At 40.8% G+C, this 19,293-nt stretch overlaps 1 protein-coding gene and 1 long non-coding RNA gene across 3 annotated transcripts; one reads left to right on the forward strand and one right to left on the reverse strand.

Moving 5' to 3' along the window:
- Positions 1 to 2,901: 2,901 nt before the first annotated feature.
- LOC136752835 (uncharacterized) lies at positions 2,902 to 8,487 on the reverse strand. 2 transcript variants are annotated; one of them, XM_066708493.1, is made up of 4 exons: positions 8,163 to 8,487; positions 6,189 to 6,508; positions 5,575 to 5,646; positions 2,902 to 4,256 (listed from the first exon to the last, which is right to left on the reverse strand). In XM_066708493.1, the coding sequence occupies exons 1-4, from the start codon at positions 8,231 to 8,233 to the stop codon at positions 3,973 to 3,975; spliced, it is 747 nt and encodes a 248-aa protein (XP_066564590.1). In that variant the 5' UTR covers positions 8,234 to 8,487; the 3' UTR covers positions 2,902 to 3,972. The 2 variants fall into 2 exon arrangements, with proteins under 2 accessions (XP_066564590.1, XP_066564591.1); XM_066708494.1 differs by lacking the exon at positions 8,163 to 8,487 and adding an exon at positions 7,827 to 8,155.
- Positions 8,488 to 16,607: 8,120 nt separating this feature from the next.
- On the forward strand, positions 16,608 to 19,050 carry LOC136754045 (uncharacterized). The gene is made up of 5 exons (XR_010817504.1): positions 16,608 to 16,721; positions 17,436 to 17,562; positions 17,717 to 17,887; positions 18,335 to 18,396; positions 18,518 to 19,050. It is a non-coding gene; the product is annotated as an uncharacterized LOC136754045 (long non-coding RNA).
- Positions 19,051 to 19,293: the final 243 nt, after the last annotated feature.

A 19,293-nucleotide genomic window follows, 5' to 3' on the forward strand; every position in this document is an offset into this window, starting at 1 on the left:
CCGATACCTCTCTACAGTTTTTGACTTGGGAGAAGTGAAGGCAAGGGCAACGGGTACACCAGGATCAAAGAGCAAATTATTTGGCATAACTTCAAGGGGGAAAAAATTACCATGTTGCAAGCAATATAGGACTCTAAATTTATACCCAGCTGGCAGGCTTCATTATTCAGTACTACTGTGCACCTCGCCTGTTGAGCTACTGCATCTGCAGTGTGTGGGTTCTGCAGTTTATAGTCTGTGGGTTCTGTGGTTTAAAGTTAAAGTCAGAACTCTGACCCTAACATACTATAGAATTTTTCTCACAGTCCTGAATTCTGTTCCGAGGATCTATAGTGTTTTCTGCCACTCGGTTAAATGCTATTGACCCACACAGCTCCCCCACTAACTATACGTACATTCTAGTGCATTGTGAATGTCTATATGGAGTTGTGGGAATTGTTAATTTTCAGGCCCCACATTTTTGTAATGCTTGGAATATGCCCAAAGCCCTGGAAAATTACTGATTGTGGATTTGGAAACCTTGTACAAAAGCTCAGTTTGTTACCCATCGTCATCCAACGGGTGGGAGCCAGAATACACACGCACTCGCACACACACAGATGCACACTCACACACTCTCACACACATACCTAAACCTCATAGATAAACCTTATAGATCGGCTTTGTTGATCATGTGTTAATCATTCACATCGAGCTGTTCAATATGTGCTCCCTGTGACGCTCCTAAAATTTCCCCACATCTCTGAGAGCCCCTTCAATGCATCCCTATTGGTTGAAATTGTGCAGCTTTTCTATAACCCTGATACAGCATTGTCTCCTCATTTGTCAACCATTCTGATTTCCTCGCATACCCCATGAACACCTGACTGCAGTTGTGTGCTACTGTTTGAAAATACTCACTCTCTCTCTCTCACACACACAAGGAGTCTTCAGCCACCCTGAAAGCACTTCCTCCTCCAACTACATTGTCATGCTTCAGGGAAGACGGTTAACAAGGGTTCATGTGACATAAAGGTTGCTTATTGATCATGGAATCTGGGTTAACTCATCTCAAGGTGTCGGTGATTCTGTTCCTTGAGCAAAGGTCCCAGGCAGGCCAGATAAGTTCTGCCTTGACTAACTGACAGGATTGTGCCTTTTAGGGTCCACCTACATGTCTGTGTGTGTAGCTGTGTAGCCCTGCAGCTGCACTCAAAAACAGAGAAGGGATTCAATATGTAACAGGGCAACAGAGAGACACAGACCCTTCTTGAGAAATTCTTTTTTTTAAATCTTCTTCCACACTATGGGAAATAATTGTGGGTAGGTGCAATGCTGTATCAGTGCTATTTATATGAGTATGGCTTAGTTATCGCAGAAACCACAGCACCCTGTACTGAGAACACAGGCACCAGACAGGAGTACAGGCCATTACTCATAAATTACTTTCTCTCCTTTACTGTTTTTTGTTTGTTTCTTTCTTTCAGTTGAGACTTGATCAAGGTCTTATGGTAGTCTTGTGGGAATAACAATAATAATAGTTTTACCCTGGTGTACCACATTGAAGAAAGAAATTGTGTGTGCGTTTGCATTTTGGGGAGGGGGGAGATTCCTTCATTAGACAGGAAGTAACCTAGGACCTCCCTACACTCACGCGAGTTGACATCTCAGGCACCCACAGAACCCAGCAAGGTGCAGCTAGGTGAGCGTGAGAGAGGCAAGGCCGCAGCACATGCAGGGTGAGGGGACAGAGGCGAGGCCGCGGCGCAGGGGGAGAGGAGAAAGGGGAGGAACGGGCCCTGTCACTATGCTTACGTGAGATTTTGTTCACCGTGCAGAAGCCACCCTCAATCCATCGAAAAGTATTGCGTGTAATAACTCCCACTCATAAACCGATAACCACTATCTTTTCACTGATTGGGATAATTTCTGCATAACACCCTCATGCCTGATAACACCAGTACTGTATAAGCAGGCAGTCTGCCCCATAATGTTATCAGTGTTTGAAAAAAAAAGATCTAATAATGGAAAAGCATTACAGTATTATGATGGTGACGATGATTACTATTATTATTGGTAAAATGTATACTGCATTTGGTAGTCTTTTCCTCACTTTTCTGCATTATAAAGCTTGCACTGCAATCACCCTGCGTATATCAACCCTTCTTTAGTCACGTTTGCCAGGTTTTGCAGTTGCAATCCTTGAGGCCTGACCCTACACATGCTGCTTGGGGTTTGCTTGGGGCAGCAAAGGGTGCAGTCCGCTGGGAAGGGAATAATCCAGAAACCAGCAGAAAATCTCGGTAGAAATCAGGGAATTGTTCAGTTTGGCAATGCAGCAATAACATCCCTTGCACTGGCATCTGGTGGGTGAGGATGAGGGGTGGCAGTTCGTGTGAGGTCCTGTGTTCTCGTTGTACTAGAACGGAATGCAGGGCTGATGTGACGAGTCTGTAGTAAACAGCAGGACTGAGACTGGTGACATGTTTGTGCAGGAGTGGGACAAAACCCTCTGCCTTTGTGTGTGTGTCAATAAGTGTAGGTGTGTGTGTGTGGCAAGCGGAGTGTGGGGGGGGGGGGGGAGCTGCAAAACTCAGGTGATCGGGTACAAGGGTGGGCAGAGTGAAACCATGATAGGGTGAAGCAGCGTGTTGCCTGCCTGCCTGCTTTACCATAGGTTACTGAGATAAAATAAATACATATTAAAATAAAAACTTTCCACTGTACACAACATGAACAGGACGCAATGCCTAGTGGTGACCTTACTATACAGCAGGTAAAAGTGATGACTGTGATAAAATGAACAGACAAAGATTTTTAAACATCGTAAAATGTATGCAATTTTACGAAGTGTGAAAGTCAGGATTAGTCTAAAACTGTCCAGGTGCAAATGCAGCAAGAGACTCGGCAGGCACAGAAAGGGGATTTTCTAATTTCTTCTTCTTTTTCTTTTTATTTAAATGCCGTCTTACAAAAGTTAGCTGAATTTAAAATATTAAAAAAACGTAGATCTTTTGATATCAATGTTACTGTTTAAGATTTGTACAATGGTCAGAAGGAATACCAGATGACACACACACACGTATTGAGCCGAACAACAAAAATGGAAACCCAAATTAGCTACCCAAATTAAAACCCTATATAAGAGAAAACATTATTGAAAGTGAACACAGGATCACAGCATAGTTCCTTGAAGAGGGATTACAATAAATTCCATGTTTTGCAGTAGGGCTGTGAACTTTGAGATTTCAAGGTCAGTCAATAATAAAGAAATAAAAAAAAGTACTTATTCTCCATGGTGACGTCACAGACCTCTTTATAAGACACAATTTTATACTTCAAGTTCAAACTGCAGCTGCATTGGAGATTGACTCAACCCGTTCAGTCACTTTCCCAGTCAAGCCTTGGGGGTGAGGTTTGGTTTAAAGTTAGTCTGGAGTCCATTGAAAAAATTGAGTCAAGGAAAGCTCAAGTGGGAGTGTTAAGGTTATGACTTTTAGTCAGGTCAGGGACAGGTTTATGGATGAAGTTGGGGTTTGTAGGACAAACAAATCATTCACCTAATTCCTGCACTGAAACTGTAGTGCTTCTTCACGTTCGATTTGTTTTCTCCTCGCACTCCCAAAATAAAAGCTGCATGACTGCATTCACTAAACGCATAAGAAAACCTGTATAGACTCAACTTCTTGCGTCAGTGAACAGGTTTTTAACTATTTAATAAACAAAAACAAAAAATGGAGTCCTTGTGCACTGACTTCTTGTGTGTTAATGATTGTCGAATGATGGTCTGAATTCAGGGTCAGGGAGATGCGCTGGAGGACTGCCCTCAGGCCTTGAGTTACTGTTAGTGTAAGAAGTAAAGTCAGGATTAGGCGATACAGTTAGGGTGAGGATTGTGGTTGCACTTCGGGTTAGGGGTCTGAGTTTGTTTTGCGTGTGTATGTGGGTGGAATTGTAGACTCCAGCAATGCAGGCAGGGAGGCGTGGCTTGGGTCAGGGGGGGTCCAGCAGGAAGTCATAAGTCTCGGGGTGCAGGGGGGAGTCGTCCTGGGATAGCAGGGCGTGCAGTCGCCCCGCCGTGGCCCCCCAGCGCTCGCGGGTCCTCCAGGTGCGCAGCATGGCAAACACTGCCTCACGCGGGCAGTGCGGGTTCTCCTCCTCGCACTGCTCCAGCCGCACGCTGCCCAGCCCCAGCAGCTGCCGCCCCACCTGCTTCCACTCGTGGCCCAGGGCCCCCGCCAGACGCATGAGCTGCTTCTCTGTCACCAGCGCCGACCCTGGAGAACACAGGCAGAGGGGACAGGTAAGACAAATCGGTAGGTAGGCAAGCTGGATAAGACTGGCAAAGAGAGACAGGACAGGTAATACAGACAAGACAATCAGGTAGATAAGACAGGCAGGATCAGTAGTGGCTAATCACAGTGCAGACTACAAACTGGGAGACTTGTAATTATATTGTACGTTTTATTTAAATTGCTTGCTCTTTTAAAATTGTCCACTAGGTGGCAGTAAAATACATGGAAGTGGAACTGCACAAACTAAGGACAACATTCCACTCCTATTACCACAGACATGACACAGAGCTCCTGAACAGTAAGGATTTGACTCAGGGTTACAGTTTTGGAGTCTTGGCTGCCTCACTCTCTTCCCCTAGCATTTCCATGTTCTTATAATTTATGCATTTTTCACAGTTCACATTTGTTCACACTGCTGTTGTGTTTTGGCCCCCAAATTCCTTTTAGTTTAAGAACATAAGAACATAAAGTTTACAAACAAGAGGAGGCCATTCACTCCATCGTGCTCGTTTGGTGTCCATTAATAACTGAGTGATCCAAGGATCTTATCTAGTCTATTTTTAAATGTTCCCAAATTTTCAGCTTCAATCACATGGCTGGGGAGTTTGTTCCAGATTGTGACGACTCTCTGTGTAAAGAAGTGTCTCCTGTTTTCTGTCTTGAATGCCTTGAAGCCCAATTTCCATTTGTGTCCCCGGGTGCGTGTGTCCCTGCTGATCTGGAAAAGCTCCTCCGGTTTGATGTGGTCGATGCCTTTCATGATTTTGAAGACTTGGATCAAGTCCCCATGTACACACCTCTGTTCCAGGGTGAGAAGGTTCAGGTCCTCAGTCTCTCAGTAGGACATTCCCTTCAGACCTGGGATAAGTCTGGTTGCTCTCCTCTGAACTGCCTCTAGAGCAGCGATATCTTTCTTGAAGTGTGGAGCCCAGAACTGTCCACAGTATCCAGATGAGCTCTAACTAGTGCATTGTACAGTCTGAACATCACTGCCCTCTCAATTCTACACTTTTGACAATATACCCTAGCATTCTGTTTGCCTTTTTTATTGCTTCCCCACATTGTTTGGATGGAGAAAGTGAGGCGTCCACATAGACTCCTAGGTCTTTCTCATGCGTTACTTCATCTAGTTCTATTCCTCCCATAGTGTAACTATAGTGGACATTTTTGTTACCTGCATGTAATATCTTGCACTTGTCCACATTGAATTTCATCTGCCAGGTGTCGGCCCACAACTGAATATTATCAAAGTCCCTTGGAATAACTTGAGCTGCCAAGATTGTGTTTGTGATGCACTGACCTGGCTCAGCTTCCAGCTCTGTGGGATATGTCACTTCATCAATTTTTATTTTGTTATTCCCTTTTTGCTGGGCTGTGAAAAAACAACAACAAAGGTGTGTTAAAAGGTATAACTGCTCTGTTTTAGCCCCATGTGTAACCAAGAAGTTAATATCACCAAAATATAGATAGTAATAACCATGTTGATTTCTGAATGGGAAAGTAGTACTCTGGTTGGATTAGCTATTGCTCATATGAGTGCTGCCTTAACTTGTAATAATTTAGAAATCACATGATAACATTATAACTTGCAAACCTATACTTGCCTTTGTTGGTCGCAGTTATATTGTGCTTTCATTTTAATATGGCTTACTGTATGCATCTTGTTTTATACTTGCACTTAAAATGATAAAACCTTTCAAACTCAAAGCTGTCCTGGATCAGGATGTCTGCTAAACAAGCCAATAAAACAAACTAACAAATAAACACATACAGTGCATGCATACACATGTATTAATATACAACTAAATATATTTTTCCAGGATCCCACTCTCTCCCAGTCCTCTCTCTCTCTCAGGACTACTGGAGCAAGTGCCACCCTCCTCGGGACTACACATATCTGCGTGAGCCGCCCACCTGCCCGCTGTGCCTCCTGCACTGCCCCCTCCCTGAGGAACCCCAGCTGGGGGTAGGTCTCCTGTATCTCTGGCTTCTGCAGCAGCTCCAGAAGGGTGGTGGTGGCGCGGCACCCTTTATCCAGGACACAGTCCAGGAGGTCCCGGGCTTTCTCTGAAGGGTTTCCTGCCGCTTTGATCCGGCGGTATTCCTGGCAGGACAGTAGGTCTAGTGAGTCAGCGTGCTGCAGGATGAAGTCTGGGTCAGAGCCAAGAGCCTCGATGATCTTTGGCTTGCACCTCCGCAACGTAACAGTGGAATCCATGGCTGTAGATGGTGTCCTGAGGAAGAGAGGTGAGAAATGTGAACAGGGTTAAATTGAGACAAGGATCAAACTTCTCACTCATTCTACTCAGCACCAGGCAGAGTGAAGGGAGAGGGGTGAAGTTCAGCACATGAGGACCTGGGTTGTTATGTTAAGGGTGTGCTAAGGGTCTTGATATCTTTTTTTTTTTTTCTCACACATCACCACATTTAGTTTTATCTTCGAAATTAATTTCTCGCTTCCTCAACTGTCACTTCTAGCCTTCCTCCCACAAACACACACACAATGTTCTGCTCTGTTGCAACAGAGAGCCAGAACCAGTGAAGGTTAGAATGCCTGAGCCACTTCCCCGTGTTACATCAAGTACTGCGTAGCTGGCCACTGTGGAAATGCGTATAACTTCACCCCTTTTCCTGGACAACTCCTATATTGTCAGTTCAATTTCCTGTTTTATCAGGTGTCTCCAACCTAAAAATATTTATGTAAAAATGCAAATAAAGGCATAAGTGTTTGTGTAGGTAATTTCATCACTTTCCTAGCAACCAGCCTACACATCCCTCTCCCCTTTTCCAAGAATTGTTGTTGAAGTTGAATAATGCACTTCTGTTGTTATTATTCAATATTGTTACCAATGTTTTGTCCTGATTTGGCAGTGTGTGACACCCCTTGTGTGCCAAAAGTGAAAACAGCGTGACTCAGGGTGCCTGTCTGTACACGATAAACAGAGCAGACAGCGTCTCAAGGACATTACCAGCTGTGGCCTCTTTGTCAGCATTGTATCATTTCACGTATAATTTCCTGTTTTAAAAGGTCAAATAATATCTGTTCAGTAAACTGCCAACAGACACATGCATCCTCTGAAGTGAGAGAGGACATTATTCGGCATCCCCTCTGCACCCTTTGCTTTTGATCCGGTTCCTTTTCCTCGCTCGCCCCTGAGGGCAGCCCTGTTGCTTTTTTGCTCTTTATTCAACTATGCTTCCTCAATGCTCTCGTATTGATGCATTGTTAGCGCCTCTGTAGTTTTAATGAAACTTCTCTTCCGCCCCCCTTAGCACGTATCTCGGATCAGTCTGTATCGCATATCTGCACTCGTCAGCATGCATGCTTATTGTAATGTGTACTAACTGTACTACTGCACTTAAAACTGTAAGTAAAATGTTTCCAATTGGATTGATGGTTCCTGATTTAAAAAGAGAAAGTACATTTCAACCGTTTTTATTATTTTTAACTTTTTTAGTTTTACCGAACGACATCTGTCAGTCACGTGAGGTCACATGACATACACAGTATACGCAATCATTCCTCGTCACACTGCGTACTGTACTACTTACTAGTGAGAAAATCCGTATGTAGCATGCAGTATGTAGTAGGGTAGTAGAACACAGCCTCGGTCACTGTTTTCTCCACTCCTCGCTGACAAAATGTTGGCCAGGTGTGTAATTTAAACTGCAGGCTGCGGCCTGTAAAGGCAGCTGCACACAAGAGACTGTGCATGTGCGAGTGGAAAGCATGGTCCCTGCAGCAGGATCCCTGTCGCTCTGTCCTTCACCACCGCTTTCTTTTTTGTTTCTTATGTATGTATTTTTGTTTTGCTTTTGTATATATACATATATAGCCAAGGAGGTTTAAAAACAAAGAATACAGGGTACAAGGCAGATTTTACTTGCCGCATCTGGTGCAATCCGAGGCGGATTTCGGGAGTGGGAGGAGGGAGCAGGCTGGACTGAGGCGATTGCATCTGCGCAGGCGTCTTCGTTGGAGACGCGTTGATGGATTACTGTACTGTACTGCAGCCCTATTGACTGAAACAACAACAATACTACAGCCAGTAATAATAATAATATCAGTTTCAATACCTAAAGCTCTTAGATCGAAAACTCGATACTGCCCACATTACCAGAAGCCTATTTACGTTGTGTGATTGCTCTTTTATCTAGTCCATCTAGTGCAGGGGTGTCCAGAGTTTTCTCGACGGGACGTATGTGAAAGTTTGAGTATTTTCAGGCGCCGCATACAATTAGGTGACCACATTTCTGAAATGAAAAACGCGGACATTTGACGGTCCTTATATCAACAAAATAACCAAAATATGTTATTAATTCAGAAAATAAAAAGGGAACATTTACATTTTGGCATATTTATACCATGGTAAATGTAGTACTGTAGTAAAATATGGTGCAGGTACACATAGGCCTTCCCAATGGCACTAGTAATAACAGTTTTAAACATTTTTGTATTTCAATGATTGCATACATTTTGCAGCACTCTGGGTCACTGGGTGTTGATTCTTCTGCACTCTGGCTGGCTAGATAAGAGCTGAAAGGAAGAACATGAACATATGAAAAACGTACACTAACCACAAAACTACACTAACCACATTAGAACTTATTTAACAACATAACATAAGAAATATGCTGTGTTAAGGTACAACAACGACGATTTCCAGTGTTCATTACGTGTTATTTTGTCGTTGTTTCAGCAGTTGAGCCCGGTGGGCATCGAAGCACTTAGGTTTCAGAGCGTCCATGGATGAAGACACCAAGCGAGCCAAACATTTTTGTAAACATGCACATATACAGGGACCAAGGCACAATAAGAGCAAAATTATAATTATGCAGAGTACAGCAACACTTGATCAACACAAAACAAATAGAGAAAAATGAATAGTCCAAGAATAAAAGCAGTCCTTGGCCTATAAGAGCATGATATATTCAAGTCTTTTAGTAAACTGATAGGACAGTTGGAGATCGGTGTTCTCAGGGAGGTGGAGCAGCTGTTATTTGTGTCCCGCCGTGGGACTGTGGTTGAGTTGTTGGCATTCAATCGAGCTGGATCGCTCCAGTAGAGCTGTCAGGGCAATGATCAGAAGGGTGAGGCCAACCCCAGCCATCATCGGGATTCAGTGCTGTTTCTCGATTGGGATTGTAGGTGTTTGTTCTGGTCAGGTGGCTTTGTCGTCGCTGTCGAATCCTCAGTTGTATTTGATCAGTGTAAGTGTCAGTGTCAATATGTGGAAGGGGAGAGGTTACCAGCACATCACCCGATATTTGTGGACTCGTGCGTCCAGCTGCTCCTTGTGGGCCACTGCTCAGACCCTGCGCTGGTCTCTTTATCTGGAGGTTGATGATGATGTCAGCTGCTTCTGGACTGATTTCCTCAGTCAGCAATGATCCCATTGGCTGGGCACTGAAGATGTCCTTTTCCCAGGCTGTTATGGCACAGACGATGGTCCTGCAGACAGCGAGGAAGAGGATCCAGGAGAAAGTCCTGCTGGGCTGGTCAGCTTTTACCTGTGAATGGACAGCTTTGAATGCATGTGTTACAAAAATACAACATTGAATCATCCGTCAAGTGGATGTCCATCTCCCTTACAGAACCTGGAGGAGAGGCAGGAAGCCTCATGGGTTGTCCCATAATAATCTCATGCAGAGAAAGAGCTTATTTTCTTTTCTGTTCTTTTTCTTTTCTTTTTTCAGATTTGCTGACAGTCATTAGGACTATAGGAAGGCCATCTGGACATTCGAGCCCTGTTTGCACATTTTAGCACCCCATAACAGTATTTTTACTACTTGTACTGCATCAGCCTTCATACAGGGATAGACTTCAACCCTTTGTAGAAAACATTTACATTTGTACAAATATATATTCATAACCACAACATGTAGGCATTTTAACACAATCTATTTGCATATGAACAAAGTAATGATTTTGTGATTTCAGCTCCCTTCCCAGGATTATGAGCTTGACAAATGTGGCAATTTAAAAATAATGCCTCCCACACATCTCCCTCCCCTTGCCTGTGTTGTCAACAACATGCGCCAGATGGGCAAGCCAGGGAAGGGCTGCACGTGCGGCAACCTTTCCTTAGAAGATATTTGAGCTCTCTTATGAAAGGTGCAGTGCCTGGTTGCAATCTCCTGGAGCTTTAACGTACATCTCGGATTGTTTTTTGTCCTGTCCGAGTCATAAGGGTCAAATATCAGTTTCATTCGGATACGATGCATAATGTACATATCAGATATGTTCATAGGATCTCATTAATATCAGTAGTCATTACAGCAACTCCTTAGACAATATAGTTAATAATTCTTAGGTCAATATTTACAGTTATCAATTTATTATTGTTTTAGTTTGTTTTACAACATTCCCATAAACATACATTTGTAATTATATTCACAGTATTAGGAATAATACCTTGTCTCATCCAGTGCTTTAGTTTTTTATTATTGTTTTCTTTTATTTATTATTCTTATCAACATCAGTGTTATTATTATTAAAATGCAACCATTACTATCTCTCTCTTTCGCTCACTCAGGCTGCTTGTCTGCCAGGGGAAGCAGAGCTCACAGACACCGTCACTTCTCCCCTTCCTATTCGGGGGGTGTGGGTTTCCTATTTCTTTAGTCTGCTTGATATTTTCTGAACCTGATAACTGCCAAACAGTTTCATAACCATTTTAATCTTACTATGACTGTCTCATTGAATTTTTTATAAAGTAAAATTTATGAAGTAAATTCCATATTTTCCTTCGTATTCTCTTTCAGTTACCTTCAGAACCTCGTGTGCTGGAAACAGCAGCACATTATTATTACTTTTCAGACCAAACTCCTCTTCCGGCTTCTCAAGCCCTATCACTCTCAATCCCTCGTCAACTTACTCAAACCCTCGTCAACTTTGGTTAACATTGCTCAGCATGCTAACAGTTATTCTTTCTCCTATTAATGTTTTACAAGAAATGTATTCAGGGTATATTATCAATATGTGTTATTTATATTCATACAGATGTCACTCCATTATTCGTTTATTGAAGTAATATATTTACCTAACAAAATATTAGCCAATAGGCCATTGATCTCAATAATGATTCCCATATTCCTAGGAAACCTTCTCCAAATTGTTGCAGTCTCTTCCGATTAATACGTTTTGATTTTGATGTTTGAGGTGGTTTTATTTTGTTATTTACACTAAAAGGTTAAATGTGAAACTTTGACTTCAAGATTGATTGTAAGAAAAATATGCTAATATTCTCAAAAGCCATTATGAATGTTTATAATATGTTGCCATTGAAAAGTGTATCAAACTGTTAAAGAGGTATGTGAAGGAAAATTATTCGCTTTAATATGGAGGGAAATTGAAATCTGTTTTTCTAAAAAGTGTCTTCTTGTTGAGAAAATCTTTGCTGCTCTAGAACTGCCTTTTTTGTTCCAATAACCCTGAGATTCCATAGCCTGAAGCCTCTGAAATCTTTCCCAATCACTCACGTTAAATAAACAAAGATAATTAGAATACTTAACTCCACATTTTTCTTCCATCACAAGTACTAAAAACATTTCAAAACAATAAAATATTGCCTGAAAGGCAAAATAATTATGTTTCACAAAATTGATAATATTTTAGAGTCCCATATAAATAAAACACAGATATTACATTATTGGGTCATTTTGACGCAGCATATGCATTGTGAGGCGTTATCTTCAGTATGCAACCTAAGGTTAAGAAAAACCAAACCCTAAAACCACTTATGTTAGATGAAAAAGTATGGGTTACATCGTGCTGGTTCAAATTTGGACATTTCTGCACATAAAACTATAGAATTAGATGTAAATCTGCTCTCAATACTCCCTTTTTGGTTTTTGTTTTATTGAGAAATAATAATAAAATGTTTCTGCCAGAGAGCATTTTATTTTAATTGATACTAGGCTAACATCTTGCTTACCCTATAGCTATCAGACAGATACTGCTGACTGACAAAAAAAAATCCATAGCACAACATCAACCAATGCTTGACCCCACCTCTCCTCAGAACTACCGCACTGTCTCCCTACTCCCCTTCCTCTCAAAGACTCTTGAGCGGGCGGTCCACCGTCAGCTCTCTGACTTTCTGTCCCAACACTCACTCCTTGATCCTCCGTAATCCAGCTTCCGCACAGCTCACTCCACTGAGATGGCTCTCCTGGCAGTCACTGACTCCCTCAGCTGTGCTCGGGCGGCCTCCCTGATCTCCTCTTTTTTCCCCACTCTTCCTCACCTTCTGCTGATCTCTCCATCTCAATCCCCTTGGAATCCACCACACTCTCTCCATCTTCTTCCACTAAAAATCTAGGAGTCACCCTCGATCCTACGTTCTCCTACACCCAGCACATCCCCATGCTGAAACACACCTGCAGATCCAGCTGGGAGAGGACCAGTGACTGGACGAGCAGCTGAGTTGAGTAGTTGGTGAGGAAGGGTCGGATTCGGCATATGTTGCTCAGGAAGAATCTGCAGGTGAGTGTCAGTGTGGTGATGTGCTGAGTGTAGGAGAGCACATGATCGAGGGTGACTCCTAGGTTCTTAGCGGAAGAAGAAGGAGTGTCATAGATTCCAAGGGGATTGAGATGGAGAGATCAGCAGAAGGTGAGGAAGAGTGGGGGGAAAAAAAGGAGATTTGGAGAGGTTGAGCTTGAGGTGGTGTGAGGTGGAGATAGCACACAAACAAGAAGAGATGTGAAAGGGGATGAGAGGGTCAGAAGGGAAAAGACGGGAAGATCTGTGCATCATCTATGTAGAAGTGGTAGGATAAACCATAGAATGCGATGAGGTGGCCCAGGCAGCAGTCACGGAACTAGAGTTTTATATATGGGGTGGCCAGGGGGTGGCCAAGGCTACTTCAGGGGGTCCAGAGACCATGACAGAAAATTAGTGTGTAACACTAACCTGGCATCTGAGGAGCATGAATGAATCCTATGATTGCTGATTAGAGGTTTAACCCAGAGTTCTTCAATGTGGCAGATAGTGTGGTCCAAAAGGGTTACTTCACTAGAACTCTTTAACTACCATACTATAGTCAGTGTCTCTGCCTCAGAACTGCAGCTCAGTCTCTCTCTCTCTCTCTCTCTCTCTCTCTCACACAAGAGACTTGGGTCACTCTGTTTTCATGAATATATATTCTGGGTCTATAAGTGTTGAACATCCAAAATATTTTCAGAAAATAAAGCTCAAGCACCAAAGAGATAAGATAGCATTTGTGTGTTACATGAATTGCATAGTTGCAATTGCATACAGTCTGATATCTCTCCCTTTGTTTTCATGTTTAATTGACCCTATAAGCAAAAATAAGAGTCTATGGTTACATCTAAACATACAATTACCCACATTTTAGTCCAATCTCAATCTTAATTAATCCTAAATTACTAGTTAGATCATGACTAGCCCTACTCTGCAGTAAGTAACTTATGCCTCGGTTCCACTGTCTTAAGCATCCGTGCCGTGTCGTGTCGGAGTCCCAGAGCTTTTTCTGTAAAACCAGGCCACTGTGAATCCGTCCCTCTGACGGGTGGAGGAGCGACAGTGGGTTTGGTTTGTGTTTGTGTTTAAAACAGAGACAGAGAACAACACTACGAGTGACAAAGCCTGATGTGGAGAGGACTTTTGTGAACATTATATTCAGACAAGCACGTTCCCATAAGAATACGTTTCCATGTGCAACAATAACAATACATATTTGCTATTTAGTATTAGTATTATCGTCATCATTTGTGCTAGTATATATGTATTTTAAATGGCCCAACGTGACTCCCTTAATTTATTACTCTTTCTGCAGATTTGTAACTGCGAACAATACTTTTTTCCGTATTATTTATAATTTACTTAGCAGACGTCCGGTACCAGACCGAGGTAAAGTCAGCTTGACGTTTGATACTAGTTTGATTTTCGACTCACGCTACCCGGCATGAATGAAAAGAGCTTTATTTTACTTGTGAATCATAAGAATTATTTGTGAAAATCTATATCATACAGACCACCTGATAAATGGGTAATATGCTTTTAAATGCACTTTGCAACTGAACCTCAGTTTATATAAACAAGTTCGGGTGTTTTTACTATCTTAATATTGTTAATGGTTTTAAACAACTTCAATGCGTGAATGATGGAAAAAGAGAGAGAGAGAAAAAAAAAACTTTAGTTTAGTTCCATTAGTCAATATCACACACTGCGCAACCGCTAACGGTAGGCCTAGAGGTAAGTTGACGTACATTTTTATTTCTTAAGTAGCATCGAATTATTGTTGGGATTCATATTTTAATTTCAAAAAATGTTTGCCAAAATGTGGTGACTAGCTGATGTGTAATGACATTACTTTGTTTTCCACATGGGATAATCATTTTAAATATATATAGCCTTGTTTATTTTCCTATGCGTAGGTTTATTGGGTGGTGGGGACACGTCTGCCCCAATGTTGAGAGAACGTTAAATTCCCCCCACCCACTAATATTTTAAGCACGGCTCCATATGCGTAATATTCACAGCAACCCCACAAATACTGTCAGCGTGCCCCCCAATTCTCAAACTAAACCTACGTCCCTGGATGTTTTCTATTGTATATAAAATGCATTTTTCCATGTTGGATTTTTAATGTAATCTCTATCATTGTTCTTTTTTATTGCCTAGGATAATGCCTAAGTTAAAAAAGGGACCAGTTGTGAAGAAAAAATATCAGGCAGTGAGGAGACACAACTTGTGGGAGAGAGCAGGAGGTTTGACTGCACTGATAAGGGAATTCAAAACAGCAAAAATTATTCCAAAACAATTCCATGGAATTCAAGAATTTGGTTTTGTTTAGCAAAAATGTTTTGGAGATGATATAAAAAATAAGAAATGGCTTTCAGTTGTATGGAACAATAACAGAAGGGGTGTAAGAAAAGAAGTGCTGAGATATGCGAGTAACACTGAGGAGAGCTGTGAGGAAGAGGAGCCAGTAACAATAGCCAGTAACACTGAGGTGAGCTGTGAGGAAGATGAGGCAGAAACATATACCAGTAACTGTGAGGAAGAGGAGGAAATTGCAGCAAAGGTAATGCGGAAAACAGTTACAGTTCCAAAGGTGTTTAGCATAACCACTGACCCCAAAGAATGGCAAAAAATTGCACCTCTTAAATGTAAACTAAGTCTGTGCAAGCCTTGGACTCATGTGTTTTATAATGAATTTAAGAAGAGAAACCCATGCTGTCCAATAGCATTCAAATATCAGCATATTAAAATAGAATCAAATAAGACAAAACATTACCTACGAGTGAATGCTACATGTACATTTAAATCATGTCCTGCAAAGTATATTTTCATATTGAAATGTAAACCACCACTGCCAGTTGCAGAGATGCTAACAAATGAACACCGCATACCCACCATAACATTCTGGTTGATGCAGTTTGTTCTACATCTGTCAAAATGCACATCAATACGGATACATCATATGGAAACTGATTACAGCTGGGCCCTTCTACAAAGTGTTCTCCTAGCTTTTAACAAAGAACACATAATGGCATACCTAGAATGAGCACATCAAATTGTCCAAAACTAGCTTACGAAGATACAGGTGCAGATGTTTACCTTGATACACATATGTTCTGCCCATGCAATTAAAGCAGTTTGTGATGCAATAGGAAGAAAAACTAAGGACAAAGGACTACAAGAATTTGCAACTTATTCTTTTGCACTTCTGCAAAATTGCACCACAATGAAAGCTGCCAAGTCCCTTTTCAAGGTGGTGTGCATTGTATTCAATGCTAAGTCAAGATCTCCGCTTTGTTTGGAGAAACACTGAATTACTGACTGAATATATAAGAAAAGCAAAAGTGTCAGAAATCGGGGTGAATGTAACAACAGGAGAGAGCTGTATAGATGACGATGAAGCCCGCCAGCAATCTAAAACAATTGTGGGAAGGTCACCATTTACAGCTGAATTTAAAACAATCTGCAATGACAGCTTGAAACGGCTTTCTAGAGAAGACAGTAAGTCTTCTGATGGCAATAATCCATACTTCTTTGACAGCAACCTTGCTATATTCCCTCTGTGGAGCGGAGTCCTTTTGGGAGATCTGTCAAGGTATGCTTGTGATCTAGCAAAGGAAAGGGTAGACAAACCAGAAACTGAAAAACAAACAAGAAACACAAATTGCCATGTAGAAGGTTGGTTTGGAATTGGAATAAATTCAATTTTAATGCAAAAAAAAGATTCCATTGATTATACTACTAATAATAATAATAATAATAGATTATTTCTGCTTTTAAAATAGTAATAACATATCTATCATGTAAATAGCATTCTATTTAAATATGTAGTTATTCAATTATTAATTTCTTTAGTTGCTGATACTGTAATTTTTTGGTGTGTCTGACAGGTCAAATTTGATGAGTATGACGCAGCCATTGGTTTTAACAATCAAAACAGTAACTGGAAACTTGCGGTGAGTAACCTACAAACACTTCATATCCAAAAAAGGAGGATTATTTAAAAAAAGAAAAGGTACCTGACGTAGGGTCTGGTGTAGATTTTTTTTTTTTTAAAGATGTAGATGTAGCTAGCAATGTTATATAATTTAATATCAATAAAGTTGAAAATTTGCATTAACATAAAAATGTACAGTTCATATGTATAAAATTTTACATGTATAAAATTTTAATTATAGCCTGTGTATGTATTACTATGTCTCTCAATCCACATTTGTTCATAATAATAAAACTATTAACAATGTCTTCTGTCCTAGTATATTCATATCATATCACAAACAATGTTTGTGCTTGAACCCCTCGGAAGTTCTGTACGAGATTCTTCTTATGCAGCAGACAGGTTCCAGTATTGAATATTTTTTGGATAGAAAGATGAAGTAAATACGTGCATTTAGAATGAACATGTTCAAGATGTGTATAATCAAAAACGCTATGGCCAAAACATTTAGGATCCAAATTTCTCAATATTGCAACATAGAAGTCTGTGAAGTTACAACAACCATCACAATTTTAAAACTATGATGAACTGTTTTGGTAGTTCTAGGATGTGTAGGATCCCACAACTACCATAGAAGTTGACAACAGTTTTTAATTTGTGATTGTGAGTACGTATATTTAAATTCTTTTTCTAAGGATTCAACTCCATTGAAATTAAACTTTATCTGTAACAGAGACTACTTCAAAATTAGATGGGTTGCACTCGGTAAAGAAGAGCTGGTCAAAATACATTGGATTCCAGGCGTGATTAGTCATTCCCTTCAGTAAGATGGCTCTAGCTGTGGAATATTCGTGATGCAGGTAAGCAAGTCAAATGTTCCATCATGGACATGTTTTACAACAACTCACAGAACATTAGTTCCCTCTTTCTGGTTGTGATACAATATAAAGAACTAAGAAAGAGTCTGAAAGATCTGCACAGAAAATAAGACATATTTGTATACATTCTGAACAGAAATATTCATGAAGTAAAAAGGAGATCCATGTGTTGTGAAATTACATCAGATGGCTGCTGTTATTTTGGAGGACTTTCCTGAAATTCCTAGCTTTATCGTCATGCAGTCAACCACAGAGGCCATTCACAATGTAAGGAAGGAAATGGCTGAGATGATTTTGGAAGCCTCAGGTATAGATGTTTTTATATAATTCTACAACTTAAAATGGAAAAGAACAATCTTAATAATGTACTGTTGTGCAACATATAATTCCATGAAAAAGCAAAGTGTTAAATAAACTCTTTTGCTGAAAAAGTTGACAGTGTGGAGTACTTATTCTGTATCCTTAACCAAATGTTAGCTATAGCCATGAGCAAGGTACCCTACCCATATTGCTACAGAAGATCCAACTAAGTAATTGCAACCCCATTAAGTTCCTTTGGATAAAACTGACAGAAAAATGAATACCTTGCAATTGTAAAAGCTTGCATGTAGCAAGTGTGATGGCCATAATAAGCATATCTATTTGATCTATTGCCTTTTCTGTAGAATCATCTAAAAGCATTTTGCATTTAATAAGGTAAAGCATGCAATAAGCAGGAATACAATTATACTGACTTTTGTATATCCTTTTATAGTGTCACTAAATGAAGTTTGCATGCTGTGTGGTTGTAAATCAGTGCCAAGCAAGTCCTGCTGGGTAAGTTAAAAGACAGCTGTTGATGTATGAATGTTGTTCTACACTTTGTATTGTTTTGAAACACGTCAATCTCTTATATGTTCTTCAGTGACTATGATTACATGTATGTACTTTTTTTCAGATACAGTGATAGTTGCCAGAAATGGCTACACAGCACTTGCATCCAAATGACTCAGGATGAATTTGAAAAGGCAAAACAACAGAAAGATGACTGGTGGTGTCCTGTTTGTCTATAAATAAGCACTAGAGGCTACCTAGGCATAGGAGCAGTGGCACATTATATACAGATTATAATTTTCATAATGACAAAATGGAAACTAGCTGTTATGTAATTAGATAATAATAACCACATTTTCATAAATTCCTTGTCAATATGAACCAGATTTTATTTGTGATGGTTTTATTTAGTAATGTACACTCACCTAAAGGACTATTAGGAACACCATACTAATACTGTGTTTGACCCCCTTTCGCCTTCAGAACTGCCTTAATTCTACGTGGCATTGATTCAACAAGGTGCTGAAAGCACTCTTTAGAAATGTTGGCCCATATTGATAGGATAGCATCTTGCAGTTGATGGAGATTTGTGGGATGCACATCCAGGGCACGAAGCTCCCGTTCCACCACATCCCAAAGATGCTCTATTGGGTTGAGATCTGGTGACTGTGGGGGCCAGTTTAGTACAGTGAACTCATTGTCATGTTCAAGAAACCAATTTGAAATGATTCGACCTTTGTGACATGGTGCATTATCCTGCTGGAAGTAGCCATCAGAGGATGGGTACATGGTGGTCATAAAGGGATGGACATGGTCAGAAACAATGCTCAGGTAGGCCGTGGCATTTAAACGATGCCCAATTGGCACTAAGGGGCCTAAAGTGTGCCAAGAAAACATCCC

The sequence above is a fragment of the Amia ocellicauda genome, chromosome 7 (assembly GCF_036373705.1).
Source record: "Amia ocellicauda isolate fAmiCal2 chromosome 7, fAmiCal2.hap1, whole genome shotgun sequence".
Lineage (NCBI taxonomy): Eukaryota > Metazoa > Chordata > Actinopteri > Amiiformes > Amiidae > Amia > Amia ocellicauda.

What these genes read in the sequence shown, in the direction of transcription:
- LOC136752835 (XM_066708493.1), bottom strand. Translation starts at nt 8,233, where the DNA reads ATGCAATCGCCTCAGTCCAGCCTGCTCCCTCCTCCCACTCCCGAAATC. An exon ending in CTCGGATTGCACCAGATGCG is followed by an intron (nt 6,509 to 8,162) that starts GCAAGTAAAATC and finishes TCTCTTCCTCAG; the next exon opens with GACACCATCTACAGCCATGG. An exon ending in GCAGGAGGCACAGCGGGCAG is followed by an intron (nt 5,647 to 6,188) that starts GTGGGCGGCTCA and finishes GTTTTTTCACAG; the next exon opens with CCCAGCAAAAAGGGAATAAC.